A 23400-nucleotide genomic window follows, 5' to 3' on the forward strand; every position below is an offset into this window, starting at 1 on the left:
AGCCTCTGTTGAATCGCAGAGCGTGACACTGAGTCACCTGAAATTTCCCTCATTAATCTGCAGCTGATGAATTATTAATAAGCCTTTTGCGATGATAAGACCTTGCAGCTTTAACTGGGGAGTAATTCAGTCCAGACTTTCAATTAAGTTGAATCATAATTATAATATGATCTTATCATTTCACTGCTCTCTGTTGTCTAAATGGATGATCCCATGCAAACTGCAGGCAATAACTAATAACAGTGGTTATTAAAAGTTTTAGGTTTCCAGTAGAAGTTGTGTTTGAAGTGATAACAGTAGCTCAGATTCAGCGTTGGACAGTTTGGAAGTGGAAGAGGTTCAGATCTCCTTTGAGTCCACTGTGTTTTTCATGCTTCAGTGGCGGCTGAGGAGAAGGTTGTGTTCTGTTCACTGGACAAACTGAAGCCTGAGCCCAGTCCCACTCCCTGCACTGCAGCGCTCTGTGCTTCGGACACTGCTTCATTTTCATTCGGCCTCAGGCTGTAATGACTTTGTGATAAGCAGGAGTAAAGCGTGTAAACAATAGCGGCTGCCCTGTGGAAGCAATTTAGACACTGCCTCATCTGAGCCGAGTGACGCGACGGTAACACCGCATCCCGGGAATAATTAGCAAAGAGTAATCACTCCTCGCCTGCAGGTAGAGCTTCATAACCTCTAAACGGCTCCGAAGCAGCAGCAGCAGCACGGAGGCGAGAGAGACGCCACATGCCTGCGTGCTGCAGAGGAACAAGGTCAGCAGCATTGAGCCACTTCAAAGCTTTCACAGCCCAATTTCAGCAATTTAGTTTCCCCCAGAATTGAATTTAAACCCACAGACAAACGTTTATGTTCAGGCTGACTAACATATGTAATTTCCTTCAATATCCATCATCAATTACTGTTTAAGAAACCAGCACTAGAGGTCTTGTGGTCGTCTGTGATCTGAGGAAGGAAGGAGCTAATATTTAGTCTTGTATCAGGGCAGCTGTGCAGATAGTGTCAGTCTCTCCTAAAGGTGAGCTCACAGTGATGCGAAAGCTCCAAACGCTTGTAGAGCTGCAAAAATGGAAAGATCAGACGGTTTGATATTCCAGTACGAGCCAAATACGTCTGTGCTAACAGCCCCAACCACTCATTTCACCTCCGGCACCCTGCTGTGAGGAGAACGCGCCCCTAGATGAGCGACCTGGGCCGACCCGCGATGATCCCAATAAGGCTCAGTAATGCAGGGACAAAGTAGATTTGATTCCGCAGCATCAGTGACGTTCACAGCTCTGAGCGACTGGGATAACATCAACTCATCCGTCCCTCTGGGTCCTGGCTCCTCCGCCGTCGGCCGAGTCACAGCGCCGATACTGATGCCTTACATGACTCTCTGTAATCTCTGTGGATTATAGAAGCATGACTCACTGAGATGAGCTGTCGGCTTCGGCTGCAGAGCAATGAGAAGGAGCACAGAGTCAGAACAGGGCTTCTGATAGTGACGTCCCAATTATGACAGCAATGCGCTGCTTTTATTTATTAACTTATCACATCAGACACGCAGGATGACACAGCTGATTACACACTATCACTCATGCCAAGGCCACCACCAACACGTTTTATTATTAAAATATTGATAAATGCTGCTTTAAGTGTAGAGAAATGCATTAATATGGCGCCCCCTGGTGGTGGTTTTAAAAATCAAAAACTGCAAACAAAACCCCATCAAATGTTAATTTAAGCATTTTGTTTCAGCTCGTTATTGGTTGTTGTAGTTGAGTAAATCCATGCTTAGCATAAAAGGGTGGTGTGCATTGATTGATTGTGAGTTGTAGGTTAATGAAAAGTTGATTCAAAAGAGTCGCATCACCTTAGTGCTAAACGTGTAGATTTAGCACAGAGATGAGTAGTAGGTGGGACAGGAAGATGTGGGGGAGCAGACTCAATCACGCGGTGGCACTAGACTGTGAAAAAACAAGACTTGCCCAGAGCAATAATTCTCCCTTTACAGGCGTTCATTACAAATTGGATGATGATGAGGAAAGAATTAATTTGATGTGATCCGTCCTTCAAAACAAAGCCAGAGGCCTGAAAGTTGTTGGGGAATGACGGCGCTGAACACAATAATCCACTTTAGATGGAGGAGTTCTCCTCCACCATGTTACTGTATGTTTTCGTTTACATTGTAGGCCAGAAATACCCCCGCCCTCTGTCGTCAGCCTGGGTGCATCAGTGGATGTGCAGCGTTCTGTGTGTGTCTTTCTACAGACAGTCTTTCTTGCTCTTCATTTGAGTCCCCATATCTCATTTCCACTTCACCTTGTCTACTCTTTCACCTCGAGTCCCCTCGGAATAAAAACACGTTCTCCACAAAAGCCGACCTGCGCCTTCACCCTTTCCTCTCGCCGTGTCTCACAAACAAAAACGCGGGTCTTTCATGAAACCCTGCCACGACCCCATCCACCTTTTGAAAATGGCGAGACGGAGACAGGAAGTCGATGGATGCTGCTTTTGTTTTGCTTTCATCCCCGTGAGATGCAAGAAAAGGGGAGAAAGACAACGAATGACAAAAGCAGCCCAAGAAGAAGCAGCGGGCAGCCGCGTGTCCTCCTCCTGTCGCCTGCACTTTCACTTGATTCCGAGGCTCATCTTTTATGCATGGCCCGGTTCTGCCCTGGACTGGCCCGGGATGGCTCTCAGAGAAGATTGGAAAGCCGCTGCGTGTTGCGTTGGCGCCCTGAGGAGGACTGGAGTGGAGGCCAGCGGCTGAGGCAGCTGCTTGCTCAGAACCAGCTCTGTGTTTGACCTTTGTCCCATCACAGCTTTGTTGTGGCTTCACGCAGGACGGATGTCGAACCTGGAAGAATAAGTGAGAGCCGTCCCTCCCAAGCTCCGCCCACTCACTCACCTACAGCTCATTCATTTGGGATTGTTTGCTTACCTTAACTTGATAATAGTATATAGTAGAATATGCTCCTCTAAAACATCTACTAGACTGGAGCAGCCGAGTTCATCAAAGTGCTTCAGGAACCCTTGAGTGACAGGTGAGACAAAAGGTGCATGATGAAAAATGAGGAAACCCTTCGGAGGCGTGACATCTTCCACTTCTCCATTTTCCCCAATATTAACTAAAATGTTGTTTTGCAAATGTTCAAGTCAAATAGATTTTGACTTCAAGAACCACTTTAAACATAACTTTGAACAGGGCTCCAGAAGTAAACTGTCTCATAATTCATCAAAGGAAATCCCAAAAGAGGCCGCGAGCAATCAATTATGTATAATAAACATCAATGCCCTCTGAACCGGAGCTCATGTCTTGACTGGATTTACGCAAAGAAAGATGTCTGGCACAAAATAACTTTTATTCAGAGTAATTGATTGATGCATGAGCTACACTGGCAGGAGGTTTAGGCTCATGAGCATCATCATCATCACCTCTTAGATCTTCTCCTTACATCTCCACTTAACCCCCACCTACAGCTGGAGCCACATTTGGCTCTCTCAGCATCTACACTTCATTCCAGCTCGGCGTTGGGGCTGTGAGTCGGACATCAGAGCCTATGGGTGGCTGCAAAGATTGTTTTGGCTGCAGTCCCATTTATGAATTTCTCATTGGTTTTCCTGTTTCACTCTGAAGTGAAAGTCATTCTCAGAGCAAGCAGGAGTCCGTGCCACACACTCCACCAACGAGGCTGCAGCCACTATTTGAACTATTATTTCTAAACGAGCAGTTCGGGGACGCAGGCGGACCCCAGGGCGCTGTTGTCGGACCCCAGCAGTTTCCTGTTTTTGCACCACGACTGCAGATTTGTGTTTGGCTTTTAGTGTTTTTCAGTCTGGTTTTAATCAGATCTCTTCGTCCAGACTCGTCCAGTTAAATTATTCATGATGCTTCCTCACTGGGCTTCGCTACTCCTGGTCTCCCTTCGCGTCATAGATTCTCACAGTGAAGACATTGGCGGCCTGGTGATGATATAATTTGCCAGCTAATAACAAGGCGCGCTGGGGAGGGTGTAGCTAGTGCTAATGCTTATAATCCCTCCAGCATCCCTCCCATCTGCTTCCTGCGTTGGTCGCACACCCCCTACTTATGCTGTGCTAATTCACTTCTTTGTACGCTGTGTAGCAACACAATTAACTGTGCGGCCTCCATTTCTCGTAATCATAGTACTGTAGATGGATTCTTTTTATTGAGGTTTTTAAGTGGGGGCTGGATTGTAAAGACACCTGCAGTGGTGCGGTGTCAGAAGACTGAAGGACGTCAGGTGCATGAATGAGCCTTTACTTGGTGCAGCTGCAAGAATAGAGCAAGGATTGGGTGTAATGAAGTCATATCTTTGTAATTACAGCAGTGATGAGGACGCTTAAGCTGCTGTGAGTGATACCCGTTCCACGGGGCAGGTGTTCTCTCTGCTGGGCCTGGATAATTGAGTTGTGGTTAGCGTGCGACGTCCACCGATGCAGCTCAGCCTCTTATCCTGCCGCGCGTCTCTGAGGGGAACGATCCAGTTTCACTGGCTCCTGTATCTGCCAGGCTGAGCGATGTTACGGAGGCTGCGACCTGGCTTTAACGCAGCAGTGAGCCATCTCATTCTGTGGAGCGTGAGGATGCCTCAGCACAAATAGATGGGCCCACGTGTTCCTGGTTCCATCAGGTGCACGTCAATAAAAAGGAAATAAAGGCTCATCTGCCGGTTTCTTTAGTCACTCATCATTCTGACGCTCGTAACTCATCGTGACTTCAAGGTAAAAAGGTGTTCAGGCAAATGAAAGCTTGACTCGCCTCCGTGTGCCGAGTCGAGCATTCAGCTCATTTCAGCTCAGCCGCCTCATCCTTCAGCCACATGACGACTACTGAGTCAGACTGTGGTGGATTCACGCTGACGCTCAGACTGAGGCTCAGGCGGAGGATGTGGTGTTAGTGGTTCCACGGCCGTGTGACGTCTGACAGAAGCAGAGACCTCCTCTGTCATCACTGCGTCAGAGCCGCTGTGTGATTGGTAACTGTTTAGAGGTTGACTCACTGCAAAGCAAGTGGGAGGAGAGACGAGCACAAAGATGGAGGCAGATACAGAAGCTATGTATGGATCGCCTGCAGCAATAACATTCCTCTGAAATGGATTCTGACTTAAGAGATGCCCGACGTCTGCGTTTGCTCCCCTCCGACGGTTTCTCACCCTCCGCTGATGTAAACGCTCCAATGTCCTGCGTCTTCCTGATAAGAGTCGTCGTTGCTCACTGAGTTGACGCATATTCCTCCCATAATTCTTCTCTTTATTCCACAGACCAATTCGATTGCGAGTCACTAAACGGTTGGTACTCGTTCTGAGATAAAGACCCCCTGCGGTGAAACATGTGAGCCCCTGGAACTGAAACCAAGGATGTGAGCTGCTGCCAGTCCAGGTGAACCTGAAGCAGCTGTCAAAGCTACGCTAAGCTAACCAGCTCCATCATGTACAACAGGCCCAGAACCATCCCAGTCCTCCTCCTCCTCCTCAGTCTGTGAATCAGACACAAACTGAGCACATCACCCTTGACTCCATCTCCTCTGGAGCTCATTTGTAAACATAAAGTACGTCTGCAGCCCAGATCTCCTCCCTCCTTCACGCGGGCGGTGATGGCACTGGATGGCTTCATCCCCACCCTCCTACATCTCCCCCCAAGCCTCACCTCCGATAGGTGATGTCGCTCCGTCTGAAACCTCCTGCTTTGTTAATCTCGCATAAGGAGAAACCTTCTCACGTTGCATGTCCTCCGCTCTGAACAGAATCTCAATTGAGCTGACACTCGAGCCTTGTACGCAACGAGGCTGCGGCTCATCCGGCCTGAATGCTGATGGCTGAGTTTGGCCTTGAAGGAAAACACTTAGGCTCAGGTCACGCGTGAATTAAATCAATTCATCATTGCAACAGAACAATCAGTTTGTCATGTGGGACTACTTCTAATTCTTTCGTCTGCCTCATAGTTAAATATACATGAAGGATGAACAGGAGTGAATGGTTGAAGTTGTGTTGGTTGTGTTTTGTCAGCCTTTTAGAGAATCTTGAATCTTGAATCTTTCATTCCCTGCTTGTACATATTCATAAGGATTCATCAGTTCCTGTGTTTTTAAGGGCGATGGACTCATACGACCTTTAATTTGATGATGCAGTTTATGTAAATCGCATTTGGACACAGTGGGAACAGCCACTCGCTTCCCTGCCTGAGGGAAGGGAGACCGGGCCTCACTCTACAGCAGGGGTCACTGTTGAACTGACGCTTTCATGTGAGCACTGCCTCCCTCTCTCCTTTATGTCAGAGGAAGTGTCGAAATGACAGCGCTGGAACAATGACTTGATTTAATAACTAGGTCACGTGAAGCCGTCAAGTCTGGTGCAGACGTGATATTTTTTGGCCGGAGGTGAGACGCTGGTCACGGGGATGAATGGGCCGTTTCAGGATGCACCTGCATCCCAGCAGGCGTGAGGTAGAACAGGATGACGGCGGCCATCGGCCTCAACCAGCTCGCCCCGCGCTTCCTCTCCGCTTTCCTGCCGAGCTGCTTCTGAGCCTCCTGTAAAACAGCGACCGACGCTCGTTTCCCGGCCCTTTATCCGTCTTCTGTGACAGTGATGTAACAGTTACTCCTGACTAAACGAACACAGAGCATCTTAAGGAGCCGCTGATCAATGAGCTTCTTTGGGCGGAGGTCTGTGGGCTGAATACCAAGCGAGCCTCTGGGAAAAGCCTGCCTGAGGTCACCCGATCGTTTAGCATCAGACGGAGGCTTAGCGCCCCTGTTAGCCGCGTCTGGAAACACAAACTCCTTCACTGTGGACAAACGAGGACTAGCAAAAAGGGCAAAGGAGCAGGGGCTCGCGTAGCTGCCGGGGTATTAATTAGACGTATGGGCTGAAGCACAAGCGTTAGATTAGCTCTGCTCTCTTAATCCCCTCTGCTTCTCGGCCTCGGCCGCCTGAACTCTGGACGGCCTCCGAGCCCGGGCAGATGTGAGGGTGCTCGGTCTCCGGCGGCGCTCCTGCGGTGTTTGCGTGGTGGATTAACAGACGCCACTCGCTGCTTTAAATCCAGGATTATGCCAGGCTGTGACACCGTGTCTCTTTAGGTGGCAGGTTGGCGGCTGGAGAATTCGCCACACTTAGTCTGCAGATTTAGATTTTAGAGGATGGAGTCTCAGACTGGCTACATGAGGCTGATTTAATCGTTTGAAGTGTTTATGAAACGCTGTGGTGCACGGAGGGATGGTGATGCTCAGCGATGGCCCCGGTATCTGTGGCTAAAAGCGCTCGGCCCTCAGCGTCACATCATCTGCTGCTGCTCTGGTCTTCTTTGCAGTAAAATTGCCCTTTCGTCTAATCCACAATAAAATCTTTCATTCCCATTAAGAGACATGTGGAGCGTCTTATCAAAATCCCAGTCTTCTGGTTTGAGGACCTGTCCCTGCTGGATTGCTCTCATGTAGCTGATTGCATGGCAATAGAGTCGTTGCCTCCCCTCTGATGGATGAAGGAGCCTGTGAAGACCGAGTGGTAAAGACAGATGACGGCCTGTGATAGTGTGAACAACTTTATCCCAGCGAGAGGAAAACAGAGGATTTTTCTTCCTTTGCGGACTTCGAGACCGTTAAAAGCTCTTGGAAACGACACTTATCTGCCTGAGCTGATAGAAAGCGTGTGTGTGTGTGTGGGGGGCGGGGGGGGCATTGTCGGAGAGCTTTGAAGTGGCTGCTCCAGAATCCTGCCTAAATCATTGGGTGCAATAGCGTAAGTGGGACGAATGAATTAACAATCAGACAACAGAGCAGTTGAAGGTAAAGCAGCCCAGCGATCAAAGTCTCCGTCTCTGGATGCACACAGAGTAAAGCGTCAGCGAGAGACCCAGCAGGGGGTCCGGGCAGAGGAGCCGCTCACGGGCCGGACTTAGAGTTTAAATTTAAAGGCTCATCCTGTAATAACATAAACAGGTCAGCGTGGTCCCGACAGCTGGGACTGTTATGACACTGCAGCAGCAAGTAAATGTAAAACCACACGCGGTGAAGCCTTTATCATATTCCCATCGCAGAAGGTCGTCTGTTCTATAAGCCTCAAACCAATAAGAGAGAAAATGCACATAAAAACCACAGAAGGACCGAGAAAGAACGAGGCTCTGATCGCCGGGGGAGGAGAAGGACAACAGGCTGGAAGCTCCTGTGATGGCAGGACCAGATTAACTGGCTTTGCAGTAATCTCAACATGGAGCTGACTAAACTCCGGTGAGACAATAACAGGTGCAGCTCCGAAGTAGGTACGACTGGAGGACAATGAAGTCCCTGCAGGGAGGTTCTCCCCTGGGGATGGGGAGGAAGAGGCCTGAATGCTGACCAGCGCGGGGCCTGGCTGCGTGCAGGACTGGAAGATTACAATAGGTTCCACTGTGACATGAGGGGTTCTGCTGGACTGGAGCTGAGAGGCCCGAACCCGATGCGAGGACGGTGGCGTTCGCTCCAACAGAGTGGACGTTAACTTCATCCTGTCATAACCGTTACATCGCGCGGTCCCGGGGGCGTCGGGCCGGGCCGGGCCGGGCCGGGCCGGGCCGGGCCGGGCCGGGCCCATCGCCTCCCATCTGGCTGTGAAACACATTCTCCCCGGCCCACGCTCCTCGTCCTCCTCCCTGCTCCTCTTCTGCCTGGCGCAGGGCATTCCTCTCCTTGTTCAAACGCTGCCTCCAGGATTCCTGGCCTTGTTAAAACACTCCCCTCCTCTTCCTCTTCTCGCGTTCTTTCCCTTTCATTTTCGCTCCGGCGCTGCTCCCACCCCTGGAATGCTCCGGCGCCGCTCCAAATCCCACCGAGGCTAAAGCGATGCATTGTCTGACGCCTTGTTGCCATCACAACTCAAGGGCAGCGCCGCTGCTTTCAGGGGGAGGGCGACTGCAACGCTGTGTGCAGGTTGTTCACATTTGTCTCCTTGTGCTCGACGGAGATAATTCAGTTGAACGGGAGTGTGTGTCTGCCATATTTTTAGTTCTGCTTGTGTTGTACAAGGAAAGTCACAGATCCTGCATTGTTCACGTGCATTTATTTTTACAACACACCGCAGTAAACAATGCTCAGTCACATCAGCACCAAACAGCCCCTGGTGTGGGAAACCAACTTCTCTCCACTCATTATGGGAGTTTTTCATTTGTTATGAGACAAACAGGATTTTGAGGTTGAATGCGATTAACCTGCTGTGATTAATACCTCTGCAGCGTGGATACAACAATTGCCCTTGTATATCTGTGCGGCGGGCCACGGATACTGTACGAGCTCAGAGCGGGTGGGAAGCGGATTGGAAGGCGAAACCCACAACACACACTCGTCTCAGGATGGATTATATCGAACGCTCTGCTTTCTTTGCGTCCTTTTCCTTCAGTTTGAGATAAACACAAGGAGACCGCTGCATGACGGCACCATTAGAGCGAGTTGACTGCGTTTTTCATTGGCAGTGGCGGAGGGACAGTACAAATATGCTTGGGGCTGAAGGATCGTTAACGAGGAGCACACAGAAGAGGAACACGAGGCGGCCGTGAAAGCGTTTCACCCACCGAAGACCTTTGGGGTGGTTAAAACAGTAAATACCTTTATTGTCAAGTTCATCTGAGAATAAAATAAATATATAGAGGCAGAATAGTTTTACAGATTCTGTGTTTTGAATAGAGTGACCTTTGAAAGTCCTTGTCTATCCAGAAATAGTGTAGGTGATGCAGAATCACGTTCAAAAGACAGAGACGGAAACAAGCTATTTGAGCAGAGTCGAGGGAATCCTGCCCCCAAAAACAATGGGTTCTTTCATAAACTGTTGCATTTGTTGTTTGTGTTCGCAAGTGTGAAAAACTAGAGACGTGTGGTGTGAGAAGCCTCCAGCGACACATCTCTGCTGCCGTATGCTACTTTCTTCTTCTTTTTTTCCATGGAAAAGCTGGATTTGGGAAAACCCTGGCTTCTCTCCTCCTCCTCCTCCTCCTCCTCCTCCTTCAGCCTCCACATCCGGGTCAGTTTGGTTGGTTCGAGCTGGATGCTGCCTTCAAGTGTCTCTCGTCAAGTTGTAAAAACACCGTACTTTACTTTATTTTACAAACAGAATTAGAACTGTAAACATTACCATCTGAACATGTCACTGTTAGGAGTTTGCTCCTGTCCTGCTCTACTTTGGTGGTGAGACTCTAAGTCTGATAAACTTCCACCCTACTTTTTTGCTTTTTGTGAGCGCTCCCTGTCATCGCCGACTTCTGAAACGGCCCGTGAAGGCATCACGAGCGTAGCAGCTCCTAGTTCCTCCTCGGGCAGACTGATGATCCAGCTGCTGTGCGCGTGAGCGTGTGCGCTGACATGGATCCAAGTGACGCTGGCTGCTGAGCCTGGACGCGTTACGGCGACACCGGCGGACTTCAAAGCGCGACTCAACTTCTTCCGCGGCCGCACTCATGCGGTTTTCGCTCGCCTGAGCCATGTCCAAGACCCTGAAGAAGAGGAAGAACCACTGGACCAGCAAAGTCCACGAGAGTGTCCTCGGCAGGAGCGAGGAGGGGGCGCTGGGGCTGGAGCTGAAGGGCGGCGCGGAGAATGGACAGTTCCCGGTTATCGGCGAGCCGCTCGCGGGCAGAGCGGCGTGCGACGGCGGCAAACTGTGCCAGGATGAACTCCTGCTGGAAGTCAACGACACCCCGGTGGCGGGACTCACCACCAGGGACGTCCACGCCGTGGCCAGACACAGCAGGGACCCGCTGCGGCTCAAGTGCGTCAGGCAAGGTGAGCGAGCGAACTTTACGCACGTCCTGCTCTTTCGGACATTTTTGAAAACCGTTACGTTCCGTGGGCGCCGCTCGGCTCTGACGGCGCCGCGCCGCGCTGAGCGCGAGGCTGCGGGGCAACGCGGTGGGGAAATGTAACTTTTGCGGGGCGTGCTTGTAACTTTGGCCAGAAAGTGGAATTCTTTAAAGAAACAATGTAGCGGAGCGGCGTTGAGGCGCGACGAGGGGGTGTGTTACGTGTCCCAGGCTCCAGCAGCTGCTGAGGAGACGGACGCTGCAACCACCACCTGACTAATGCGAATCTGAACTCATAGTGACTTATAAATGTAGAGAAATCACACGATTTACAGTTCTAAGTGACGAGTCCATAGAGAAGGATGATTGTTTAGCAGTAAACTGAAGCAGTATTATATCCAGTGACAAACAGGCCGGGATTTAATGAAGATACTTGTTCTTATGGATTTTTTTTACTTTATGGAGGAGAAAACATCGCACTATATTCCACTTTAACCTTTTAATCATGTACTGCACTTTTTTTTTGCCAAGACCTTTAGTTATGCAATATTTATTATCCAATTTGTGCTGCATGGAGCTGACTAAATTGGACTGGGGAGCGGATACTGTATAAATATAAGCGCAAATCCCCAAGTCCGTATTTCAACATTATAGTGATGTCACAGGAAATTAGAAACAGCGTGAAGCGTGATAAGGTCAGTGTTAGCTCACTGGTGAAGGCCGTGGACGCAGCAGAAGTCCACATCACAGTGGGAGGGTACTGGTTAAGCTCAGACCCAGGTCGGGTCCGTTAGTCCAAACCCGGTCCCGCGGATGAGACGCTCTCGCGCCGCCGACGGCACCGTCTGCCTCCCGTTCTGGGGTGAAACATCAGCAAAACCCAAAAGAGGCTTCGGATCCAAGTGCTTGTGTGCGAGCGGCTCAGCGGGGGATTCGCTGAAAAGGCCCAAAGAAACGAACGCCGCTCTTTAATGAAACATTAAAACCTCCACTATCTGGGATGTGATTGATATTCTCCGTTTGCTCCATTAGTTGTTTACACTGTGAAGTTGTTTTTGATAAATCATTCCTGTGCTTCTAAAGTAAATATTATGGCACATTTTTTTCCCAGCGTCTCTTCGGTAACAGATCTGTTTTTTCACTTTGCAGCCAAGGCACATTAACGTCTCCGAGATGATGAACTTGTCTTCTATAGTGTCTTCATTTAAAAACATACCATTTTATGAGTTTTCTTTCCCAGACAGTGTCCTAAAAGCCTTATTTACACGCTCATCCCCACCACACGACGCCAGACTCCGCTCCTGGGTCACAGCTGGGTGCCGTCCAGGCTTCCCTGATTCCGACCTGGTTCCGGGGGCCTTTATTGAATCGTGCGCATGTGGAGCTTTCTCGCCACTGTTTGCCCGCGTGCTGTTTCTCGCTCCCGGTGTTTCCGACTGTGTTAACAAATCTCTCAGGCGGGGATCCAAATGTGGATAAATACTGGCTGCTGGAGCGTGAGCCTCCTCGGAGGGAAAAATGTAATTTTCTCGTCCAGTTTTGGTGTCTGCCTGAAAGATTGCAGCGTTTACAGTCACAAATAGAGCTGAATAACATCCACTAATAATGATGGGGTGGTGGTTCTGGTGTTTGGGGGCCTGTGGGTGGTGGTTTACTGTGCGGCTCCTGAAGATGCTGCCTTAAACACCTCTGCACTGATACCAGACACCCATAGCAGTGGGAGAGGCTCTAGCGGCAGCAGCGCCGCCCGTATCGCGTCTGGATCAACTGTGAATCACCCTGATGCATTTAAGCACTTAATTTTTTATGTGTCGTGATGCCACCTTAATTTTTGATGTGGCTGTAATCCTGGGGCACTCAGGTAGTATTAGGTCTTTTATTAGTCTCAGAGGTGAAGATTAGATTAGAGTGTCACTCAGTGTCTGACACGGGGTGAACAAGGTAATGGTGTCAGCCTCCCTCTGCGACTACTTGGCACCTGTGAAGTGTGTTTGATGCCAGTAAAACGTCAAAGTTGGTTGCTTTTATGCACTTGTTGGCATATAGATATTGACATATCCCGGGTCGGGGCAGAGCCGACCAGAGGAGCAGATGGGTAAAATCCTCTAATCTTACAGCAGCCGCCGTCACCAAGCGTTTTGACCTCTTCGCACCTCGCGCGTCTGTCGGGGTGAGAGGAAAGGTTGGGTTAAAAACGGGGGAAGTGTTTTTGCGCAGCGCGCTGCTCAGCCACCCGAGAAATCAAAGAGCGGTTCCGAATGACGGAGTGTCTAAACCGTCTGACAAGCACTTTGGGAGGCGTGCGGCGGCGAGGCAATGGCCTCGGCCGCTTTCATTTCACCGCATGAAACGAAGAAGCCCTAGAAGCAGCAGAGAGCGTGCGTTCTGAAATGGAAAAGGCTCCACGTGCGTCTCAGAATACGGGTCGATACGAGGACACTTTTCAGCTCCGGTTTTGTGAGAAGTGCACTTCCAGATGAAAACTTTGGATAATCTGCATGAAATATTGCTGCTGAGACATCGAGAGAAATGAGCTTGACGTCACGTTCCCTCGCGCTTTTCGCTCCGTCGCTCCCACACATGCCGCCGCTGCTATGCCCTGCTTCGGTTTCCCGTTTCCGCCCCGGTGAAGGATTAATGCTCTGGTATGGAGCCTGTCACCGCACCGGTCACCGCCGCCGCGGCCAGAAGCGCTGATTGAGGCTCGCTGAGCGCTGCAGGTAGGCGCAGGCGTTTCCAGGTCAGCCGGAGGCAATCAGCCCGCTCGCAGGGCGCCCTCTTGGCTCCGGCTGGTGTTGGCGTGCAGGGAGGAATAGCAGCTATTGCATTGAGCCCAGCCCTTAGAAAGTAAGGCCTCAGGTCCTCATGTGTTGGTCAAAGCTGTGCTCGAGACCAAGTCAGCTGATGTCAGCTGGACCTGAAGGTCAGCCACCTCCTACACATCATCAATACCACAATGGCCGAGTTCAGGCCAGGAGCGCTCAGGGGAGTTGGGGCGTTATCAAGTCAACAACGTGTGTTGCGGTAATTGAATGACTGATGTGTGCGATGATGGCTGTGGAGCGGTCACTCGGCTGCAGGGAGTAGTGTTGACTCAGACCTGCGCCGCTGCGTGGGTGTGCGATAACCATTCTCGGGGCAGTCGGACTCCTCTGTCTTTTTGTCACGGCGCCATTCAACACACACACACACACACACACACACACACACACACACACACATACACACACACACTCTTACATGCAGAGCTGTGTGTGTCTGAGCGTGTCCCCGGGGCCTCAGCACCACTTACCGCATGCTGTCCAATCATGCTTGACAGAGGTTCTGTGCAGAGATCCTGTAGTCGTTGCCTGTGTTACACCGTGTGACTGCCAGGCTCACCTCTGGGGACAGGTAATGATAAGGCACACACACACACACACACACACACACACACACACACACACACAGACATGCCTTCCTCTGCGTGTCAACATCAGCCATCTGTTGTGGCAAGTAGAAGCAGAATGAAGTGGGAGCACTGCAAACTCTGCACTGTGCATGTCTGTGTGGCCTGTGTGGATGAGGACCATGTCCCTATAAACAAGCAGAGGCCATGAATGAACTTCTACCTGCAGCAGATGATTCCTTCTCATGAGCCGCGTGTCGGAACTGCATTCCGTCTGTCTGGAGAGCGATTTTGAAGTGATTGACTTTGTCGATCCAGCGTCGAGCAAAGGGTTTGTTTGTGATGAATGATGGCGGCCGGCGTGCAGTCGTCCCCTCCACCGTCACCGTTCATGTGCCGCGCTTTATTTATAGCGCTGCGCGCGTCGAGCTCCACACAGACTCTGACACCGGGGGATCTCTCATTTGTTTTCACAGGGATGCTCATTTGTCACGACTCGTCTCCCGTCGCCGTTTGTTGTGTCGTCTCGGTGACACCTCTTTCATCCTGGAACACGCGGCGGCTCGTCTCGCGTTCGCGGCAAATCAGCGCTGTCGTCGTTTTGGCGAGGTCTCATTCTTCTCGCCTGCTTCTGGCCTCCTACTCAAAAGCCAATCAAAGTCTGGGAGACAAATTTTGCAGACGCATCATCCCTTAAGGCGAATGATGGGCCATCAGTGAAGCTAAGGTTTGGGCTGTGAAGCTGTGGGTCGCTGCTAAACGCTGCGAAGCTCCCAGGATACGCTGCGATTTAATTGAGGGAGATATTGTAAGATTACATACGTTATATTAGGAAAAGCTCCTATTTCTACACTTTAAAGGGGCCAGTGCTATGAATATAAATGAGATCTAAATTGGGTGTTTTGGAGCAAAGGCATTGGGGAGGGTGAAATTGGCCGACCTGCACACAGAGAAGGGAATATTAAGCAAAGTTCTCAGCCCACACTGGTTGTTGCTGATGCGCCAAAAAGGGAAAAATCAATACGGAGCTATTAAAGCGTTTCTGCGAGCAGCCCTGCTCGGCCCTGTCCGTCTCTCTGCGAGGATCAAATAGTGTTGCCTTTGTGTTCCGCCGTCGATCCCGGGGCTGCTGTAATCGCCGCTACAAAGCTGCCGGACTTTAAATGAGCCCTGCTGCAGGATGGAGCTCATTAACCTGTAAACCTGCAAAACAAGGCGCTGGGCTCCGGCTGTATGTCACTTACTACAGGTGGACCGGACCGTTGCATTTCACCGCCAGAGCCGAGGGAAGCGAACCGCAGACGGCTGAGACGTGACAGAGAAGCAGTTTGTGACCGGCTGACTCTGCAGTACGACTGTAAACAGGACATTGATTTACTGTCGGCTGTGTGGATCCCACAGGGAGCGATGAGATGCGTTAGTAGCTCGTCTGAGCTCCATTGGTCACCGCGTTCGTCTCAGCTTCCATGTGTTCCTCACTCGTATCATCCTGCACCGCTCTGACCCCCGCCTCCCGTTTTGCCTCCCGCGAGGTCACCTCGGGCCGACTGAAGCCAGCTCTCACCGTCACCCCTGGGACTGTCTGTTGACCCCCACCACCCCATTTCATCATCCTCTCCTCAGAGACGTTTGAATCTGTTCAGGAGATGAAGGGAGCGGGTGCAGCATGGCCTGGCAGCCCCTGCGCAAGCACCCATAATTCATGGCTCCTAAATGTCGGCATGAGAGTGAAGGGGAGAGAGAGAGAGAGACACCTGATGCACAGATGACAGCTAATGAGCGAGAAAACCACACGCCTAGCCTCCTTGGATTAAACTACAGGTATGACAATTAGCCGGAAGTGCTACTGTTCATTTGGACCAGACCCATTTGCGAGGACGTACGGTGAGCAGGACGGTGCTTTGCCACCTGGCACCAGCTCAGTGAGCCCGTCTTTCCTTAGTTGGCAGGAAGCTGAAGTTGCACAGTTAATTTCCTAGAGAGGTCGTAGTTCTCCGGCAGACAGAGGCTTTATTTTAAAGCCAGATGTTGGAATGGAAGACAAAGAGCGAAGTGGGTGTTTGGACGTCTGCGACTCTCGGGTTCAGTAATTATCAAATCACTTCCCTGCAGTTTGTTACCGTTGTTCTAAGGATTTCCTTTGGCTTTGGGTCCAAACATGCAGTAAATGTGCTTGGACATTCTAACATGTTTATAGAAAACTTTTAGAGGCCAGTAAAAATGAATTAGTGGTGGATTGCTCTAGATTTCCTCTTAATGGCTGCCGTTTGTTTCACTCTCACTATGATTCGATTTTCTGCACTTAATTAAATAAAATGAAAACTTAGTACAGGTAATGGGCGTTTTAGTTTAATAAATAGCCTTTTGTCCTTTTCTCCCGTGTACTACTGAGTGTATTACACCTTGTACTACACTGAAATCACTGTGCTTTGTTATTTTAGGGAGTTAAAGGTTGGAATTGATCTCTTGTGTTGTGGCTGTTGATCTCAGACAAAGAGGGGAGCGTCTTTGTGCTGTGGCCCTGCTCTCCTCTCAGTAACCCGTGGCTCCTGGCTGTTATTTTCTACTCTGTGCTCAGGTTCTTTAAACATCGATTTTACGCTTCAAGAGCTTCATGCACGCTGAAAACACATCGTCCAAAATGTGCCCCCCCTCGACTACGTCCTCCTGGCGCGGCTGAGTCAGGCGCTGTGGGTTCGGCGATTGTGGCAGGAAACAAAACGTGGACTCGTCTGATTGACAACGCGTCCGGCTCGAGGCCACTCCGAGGACCTGCATCCGCGGCTCTGTTGAATTTCAAGATTCAACAGAGAGTGAGCAGACACGTAGGTACAGGTACACGTTTCCCCACAAGCTGTCGTCGCCCCGAGGCTGCGCCGCGTTAGGACCCACGGGGAGGCAGGGAGGGCCCGGCGTCCGGCTGGCAGCGTCACGAGGATCTGCAGAGCTGCTGTTATTCACCACAAGGTATGCGGTAATTAGACTGAGGTCAGGGGAGTGTGTGGCCTCCCTTCCTACTTTCCCAACGCAACATCCTTTTAAGAAGTGGGACAGCAAGTGCTGCCTGACTTCCTCCAGCAATTAACAGCTCGCCCCCATTCTCCGTTCCCTTCCACTCCCGGCTTGCTGTTTGCACTGCACCTTCATTAATAACCCTCCCTCCAACTCCCTCAACCCTGATCTGTCGCTCTACTCGTCCTTTTGATTATTTTCTTTCAGCGTGAAGGCAGCCGGGGAAAAACAGGCTTTAATTAGATGGGCAGAGTGAGACGGCACAATCACGCTCTTTTGTTCTCTCTGGCTCCGAGGCTTCAAGCTTATTCCTTAGGCATAAATATGGGATTTGTTCCCTTTTGGCTTTTCCCGTGTAGCTACACTGAAAGGTCACCGTTTGCAGGTCTCCAGATTCTCGTCTAGAATTAATCCTTTTTGCACACTTTCATGCACAAAGGTGAAAAGCTCTGACCACATGATGCTCCATGCAGTGAATGGCAGGCTTCTTCCTATTGTCTTCCCAAAGATAAGTTTAACAGCTTTTCTTCCTCGTCTTATTCCTTCTACTTCTGCAGTGCAGCTCTTCAGGGACACGTAGAAAGGCCTTCAGTCCTTACATTTGAATGTAATCCTTGTGTTGTAGCCCTTTCACTTCATGCTTCTCTAACTCACTGTCTAGCAGCCTCTGGCGTCAGTGCTCTGGTCCAGACTCGTGTCTCAATTAGACCCAGTCCACGTGTGGGTCCAGCTCCGGCCATTGTTATTCTAATTAGGCGTGGTGAGCGAGGCCCAGCTGTGGACACCTACATCCTCTCACGCACTTCCTGTGCCGGTGTGTGGATCCTGCGACACCCAGTCCTCACGCAGAGAAGGGCCGCACGCTTTATTTTTCCACAGGGGAGCTCAGAGACTATGGGACCTCGCTTCCTGCTTCCTCTGCGCTGTCACAACCCGTTGGCCTTCTTGCACCGAGCAGCGCCTTCTGTACCTGACTGGGACACACTGAACGTGCCCTCTTCACTTAAGTCGTGCACTGACAGGGAGTTAAAAAGGCAGTGAGACCTTTCTAAACGCTCCCCTCCATCCACGGCAGGATGGATACCGGTCCTGACCTTTTGTCATTGCACATTAGAGTCTCGCATGGTTCTGCACCCTCACAGTTGCATGCTAAAACAAGACTAGGAAGGCTATGGACGATAGTCCTTTATATGTCCAATCGGACAGATGCGTCCCCTCCCTGGACAGCTTTGTCCAGGAAAGGCAGGGATTCCAGCACAGCCACCGTGAAGCCTGGAAAGCTGGTGCAACAACGACAGCTGGGCCCCAGGCTTGCGAAGATCCACGATGAAAATTCTGTGTTGCCCTGTAACTTATCAGCAGCGTCCTCCTACTAGACCCACAGGGCGCAGAAAATGCCACTTTATGCACGTAAAGCTCTCTATTCAGGCGCGTGCTAAACTGTTTACAGCCAGCTGGTGTTGACTGCCAGACTCCAGCCCGGTGTGGGCTTGAAAATATCCGGACGATCTGTTCGGATTTGCAAAATGCCCCCTCGTTCCAGGGAACGGGAACATCCTTGCGGCAAACCCCGTGTGCAGCGTCAGTCAGAGGAGTGTCTCGTCCCCTCCTCCAGTCGGAGGGAGTCGCAGCCGCTGGAATGTGAGGAATGCAGCTGGGGCAAAAACAATGTGTGAGTGCTTATGACAGACGTGCAGCCTCATGGAGCAGGAGGTTGCTTCCCTTCGGTGAGCCGATGGTGAACCACAGCCAGTGCAGGTCCACATGTGGCTCAGTGAGATTTAATGAGGCTTAACGGATCGCACCTTGGATCAGACTTTCTTTTATATTTGACCCAGAACATTAGGATAGAACTTCCTGCTTTCAAGGCTTGTCTTTCAGTCTGTTGAAGCCTCAACAGCTTTGCCCTCGTCTCAGTAAATCCAGCGTTTCTGCTGAAATCCTTGCTTCTCAGTGTCTTCTCCCTTATTGAGCTTTTTTGTTTGCTTCTCTCAAAAGCTCCCTGGACAAATGAGGACATTTAAATGTACTGCAAAGTGAGCTTGTAGCTGCTTTGTGTCTTTGCTCCTCAGATGCTTCCTGGCAGTTTGTTCTGCAAGCTGCAGAGACGGGCTCCTTCTCTTCGTTTCAACATTTCTGTCTGATTGATGTCCGTGTTTGGTCCCGAGTGACCGATCCACTCCAGTCGATTGTTTCTCATTAAGTGGACAGAGGATCCACATTCAAGTGCAGTCTCATTCTGCCGTGTCCATCTCTGAAGGCGTTGGTGTCGACCAAACTGCCAGACCAGCTCATTTAAACTAACAGCGTGCGGTCACGTGGCCTCCTGGGATCCGGCTCACGACTTGCTTATGACTGATTAGCTTTCCTCTGGCCCATATGGCATCACCGGGGCCACAAAATGTTACCAAGCCCCGAGACCCACAATGATCAATTTGGTCTCGAGTCTCCCCCAGATGGGCAGATTAATCACTAGACCGACAACAGAGAACTACAGGCCATAAACTCATTTGTAAGTTCTTAACAGCTGGCGTGAGCACGAAACAACAATGCGTTTCTACTGTCACAACTTCCTTTGTCGTCTTATTTGTGCAATTGCGTTCATCGTGGACTGTGTTCCCCAAATTGTAAAGCTCCCAAACATTCAAGAGCAGTGTGCATCCAGACAGAGCGATGGCTGTGTCACAGTAAAATCTGCTTCCCTCCACTTATCTCCCGTCGGGTTCCCTCTGTTGTGACCTCCCTATCTCCTGCTCTCACTCCGGAGGGAAACAATGAGAGCGTCTCTGGGATTTCAGAAATCTCGGCGAGCAGGAGGGCTTGTTTTGCTGCTTTGCCCGTAAAGCAGCGCATAAGCCATTCATTCAAAGCCCCGCGTCTTCTTATTGGCTTAAAGCAATTAAAATCTGAGCAGCAGGAACAGTCTAGTTTATGTCTGAGACAATAGGGACGAAGGCTGAGACGAACATCTACCTACAGAGGAAGAAAAATAGTTTAAATAAGCAAAAAATTACGTAGGCCCTGCAACTAATTTAAAGAGTGACTAACACTTGTATGCATATGTTGGAGGTGGTTTGTTGCCATTCAGGGGTTTTTGCATGTGATTCTTCCTTTTAAATGGAGCACCGGCTTCACAGTGATGAAGCTGAATCAAGTGGATCCAGAGTGTTTGATTATGCTGCACATCTACGTTGTTGTCTTTAAATGCCAAAGTAGTAAGTTATCTAAAGGTCAGAGCAGCGCCTCTCGGCGCTAACGCATACGGACAGCGTTCTCATCGGAGGCGCAGGCGGCCGTAAACCGCCCGGCGCGCATCATCGCAGCTTTCTTTACAGTTCACGCCCAGAGTTTGACAGATTATGTAAGTAGAGGGTGAGAACTGCCTCGCCAGAGAGTGGGGTACGTCCACAAAACTGTGGCACAAAACCACATCGTCTACTTCTCCATGAAATGCTGCAGAAGCATCCAGACTGAATGTAATGTGAATACATGGCCCTCAGCGTACACAGATCTCACATCTGTGAACCGCGGCCGCCTCTTTATCTCCCTTTGACGCGTCTCAGCTCGTCCGTCCGTCGTTGAGGTAAAAGACCATCAGACTTGGAGCTGGATAGTTGAGAGGCCACGACCCGTGTGTGTTCCTGAAATGAAGAGCCTCCTCGTGGCTTTTTTAATCTTTCACTGTGCTGAAAAGAATACATATGCTGGAAATGGTTTTTCTCGCCGCCTTTCACTCGATCCTCCATCTGCTCTGAAAGCATTAGCTCCGGTTCTGCTTCGTGAAAAGCTGCCTTCTTTCTCATTTCTGCTGTGAATAAATCTTTTTCTAACCAGTCCCTTTGAAATCCTCAGTGATACAACTACTTTATTTGCACTCAGAAGTAGCATGAGGTCAAAACGCTGCATTGCTAAACTACGATGCGTTTAAAATTAATTGTATTAAATGTGTGAAACAACTTTACTATGCGCTAATTATCGAGGTCACAGTGGGAGCTGGGACTGGGAGTGATTTATACTGGGAGAAGACAAAAATTAATAAATAAAAACAAAGAGTTTGCATTCAAATCCTGCTCCAGGTTGTTCAGAATTAATATTACACCCATGAAGCCTAGAGCTTCGTAATCAATGCACTGTGACACACACACACACACACACACGCGCGCGCGCAACAGATAAATTGCTTGCTTTCTGTGGTAAAGCAAACACTTGAATATTTGCTTTAAACTCAGACCCTAACGTCTCCCTCGAGACGCCCCGAGGCAACTGAATCTAAATGTGTAACGTCCGTATCTGTTGCTGCCGTTTGCAGTCTCTGCCGTCTCCATGCATTTCCCACATGCACTAGAAAGTGTATATTCTAGGATAAGAGGTTTGTCTAAGCTAACGCAGGTCTAATGCTCCTTCAGCTGTAATGGTTCAATATGTTATTTACTGAGTAACGTGGGATTTGACTTTTATTATTAAACGGCAACTTTCACATCACCTTGGTTACTGCCCCACTAGAAGAGGAGGAGCTGTGGTCGTCTCGGTGGGTTGGATGAATCCTGGTCATCTGATTACATACTGATAAGATGGAAGTGATGCCTGGGGGGGTGTGACAGGCTTAAAGTCACATCCAGACTCTGCTACCTGTGAAAACAATGCAGCATGTTCCATCTGCAATAGCTTTGAGCAGAGATTTTAATTTATTACTCATGTGCAGTATGAGGCACTTAATGCTGTGGTGCAGCCCAGAGTCTTTAGCACATTATCCAAAGAAATAGGAGCGGTTCAAACTTTCCTCTACACTAATCAATTTCTGCCTAACTTCCTCCGCTTTTGCTGCATGCATTTATTCATTCTTACCCTCGGTAGGAAATCACACTAATTCAGATTTTACTTTGTGTGGCATCTCAAAAGTTGGACCTGAGATGTGCCTGACAGCTGCAGTAAGTGGAGTAAGTTCGCTCTCAGCCTGCAGGTACTGAAGATTTTGCAGCGTTCCGCTCCGGTGGAACCGTGTTTTCAAGCTCGCGTCGCCCAATTTACTGGTTTTTATCTCCGGTGTGATCTGTGTGCAAGCTGTCATTTGTGCTGAAGAAGACGCAGGATCTGTGTTTATGTTTGCCTCAGACTGGGTGAAGCGATGCGATCTGTAATGTGCTCGAATGAAAGGCCTGCAGCCCTCTCACTAACGAATCGCTCGTTTACAGTTGTTTCTCAGAGTTGGAGGATGTAAAACTTGTTGCGTCGCGGTTTTGGTTGATGCTGCTTTGTTTTGCTGTCGTTTGGCGTCGGTGTGGTTCTGGGATGAGCTATTTTAGTTGTGAGACGTGCAGCAGAGACCTCACAGGAACTTTTCTTTTTCTTTCCAATTGTTCCAACAACAGTAACTCAGAAACACTTTGAGGAAATCTTCAACTCACAGATGAGCTTATTTCATTTCGGTTGTCACGGTGACCTCACATCCATCTTGACCGTGATATCTCTGGAGACCTAGACATTTATGTTGTTTTTATTTTGGCACTTGGAACATGAACTTATTAAACCATTTTCATTTTTCAGGATAAGAGCCACTCAAGTTTTTAATGACTAACCTTTGAATGATTACACGTTTGCACGTTTGAGCTCATGTATCCTCTTTGAGTGTGTGTTAGTAGTAGACAGAGCAGGGCCTTTATCCAAATAGATGAGTATTCTCTCCATGAAACATCTGACTCCTCTCTCCTAACAAACCTAAATGAAAAATGGATGTTATTCTACCTCTGGTGCTGAAATAGAAAAGTTGAGAGCGAGGCGGCCACAGGTGAATACATTATCAGGTTTTTAAAATTTTTTATTTTGTTAAAGAGCCGAGAGCTGTGATTGCCTCCGGCGTTCATCACGGTGGAAATGAAGCGGGTTTGTTTTTTTGGGAGACAAATGTGTGCGCTCGCTCACCGCTGAAGATGCTTAATGAGCGTTGGTGATATGAAGCGCTGTCATAGTGAATGTCAAGTGCCGTTAGTCTCGGATACGCGAGCTAGTAGGAGGAGCGCTGGGCGCTTTGTCACACATTGACCTGTGGGCGCTGACGGCGTCCTGAGGAAACGGGCTTTGGTAAATCAAACTGTCTACACATTTGAATTCATTACATCACTGATTAGGAATGTAGCACAAACTAATGAAGGGCGTGAAGCAGCAGTTTGAGCTTCAATATTTACTTTCATATGAAGCGTTCCCCAGCTTCACGGTGCTGTTTACTATGTGCT

The 23400-nt window shown here is 49.6% G+C and overlaps 1 protein-coding gene across 6 annotated transcripts in view; it reads left to right on the forward strand.

Annotated features, from left to right (window-relative positions):
- Positions 1–10064: 10064 nt before the first annotated feature.
- The window catches only part of magi2a (membrane associated guanylate kinase, WW and PDZ domain containing 2a), an 86273-nt gene continuing 72937 nt past the window's right edge, over positions 10065–23400 (forward strand). For 4 of the 6 annotated variants that reach the window (XM_029163876.3, XM_029163877.3, XM_029163883.3 and 1 more), the window contains exon 1: positions 10065–10753. In XM_029163876.3, the coding sequence (XP_029019709.1) occupies positions 10453–10753 (301 nt within the window). In that variant the 5' untranslated portion in view covers positions 10065–10452. The remainder of the gene's footprint in view (positions 10754–23400) is intronic. The other 2 variants (XM_029163875.3, XM_029163878.3) reach the window with 2 other exon arrangements.

Source organism: Betta splendens, chromosome 9 (assembly GCF_900634795.4).
Source record: "Betta splendens chromosome 9, fBetSpl5.4, whole genome shotgun sequence".
Lineage (NCBI taxonomy): Eukaryota > Metazoa > Chordata > Actinopteri > Anabantiformes > Osphronemidae > Betta > Betta splendens.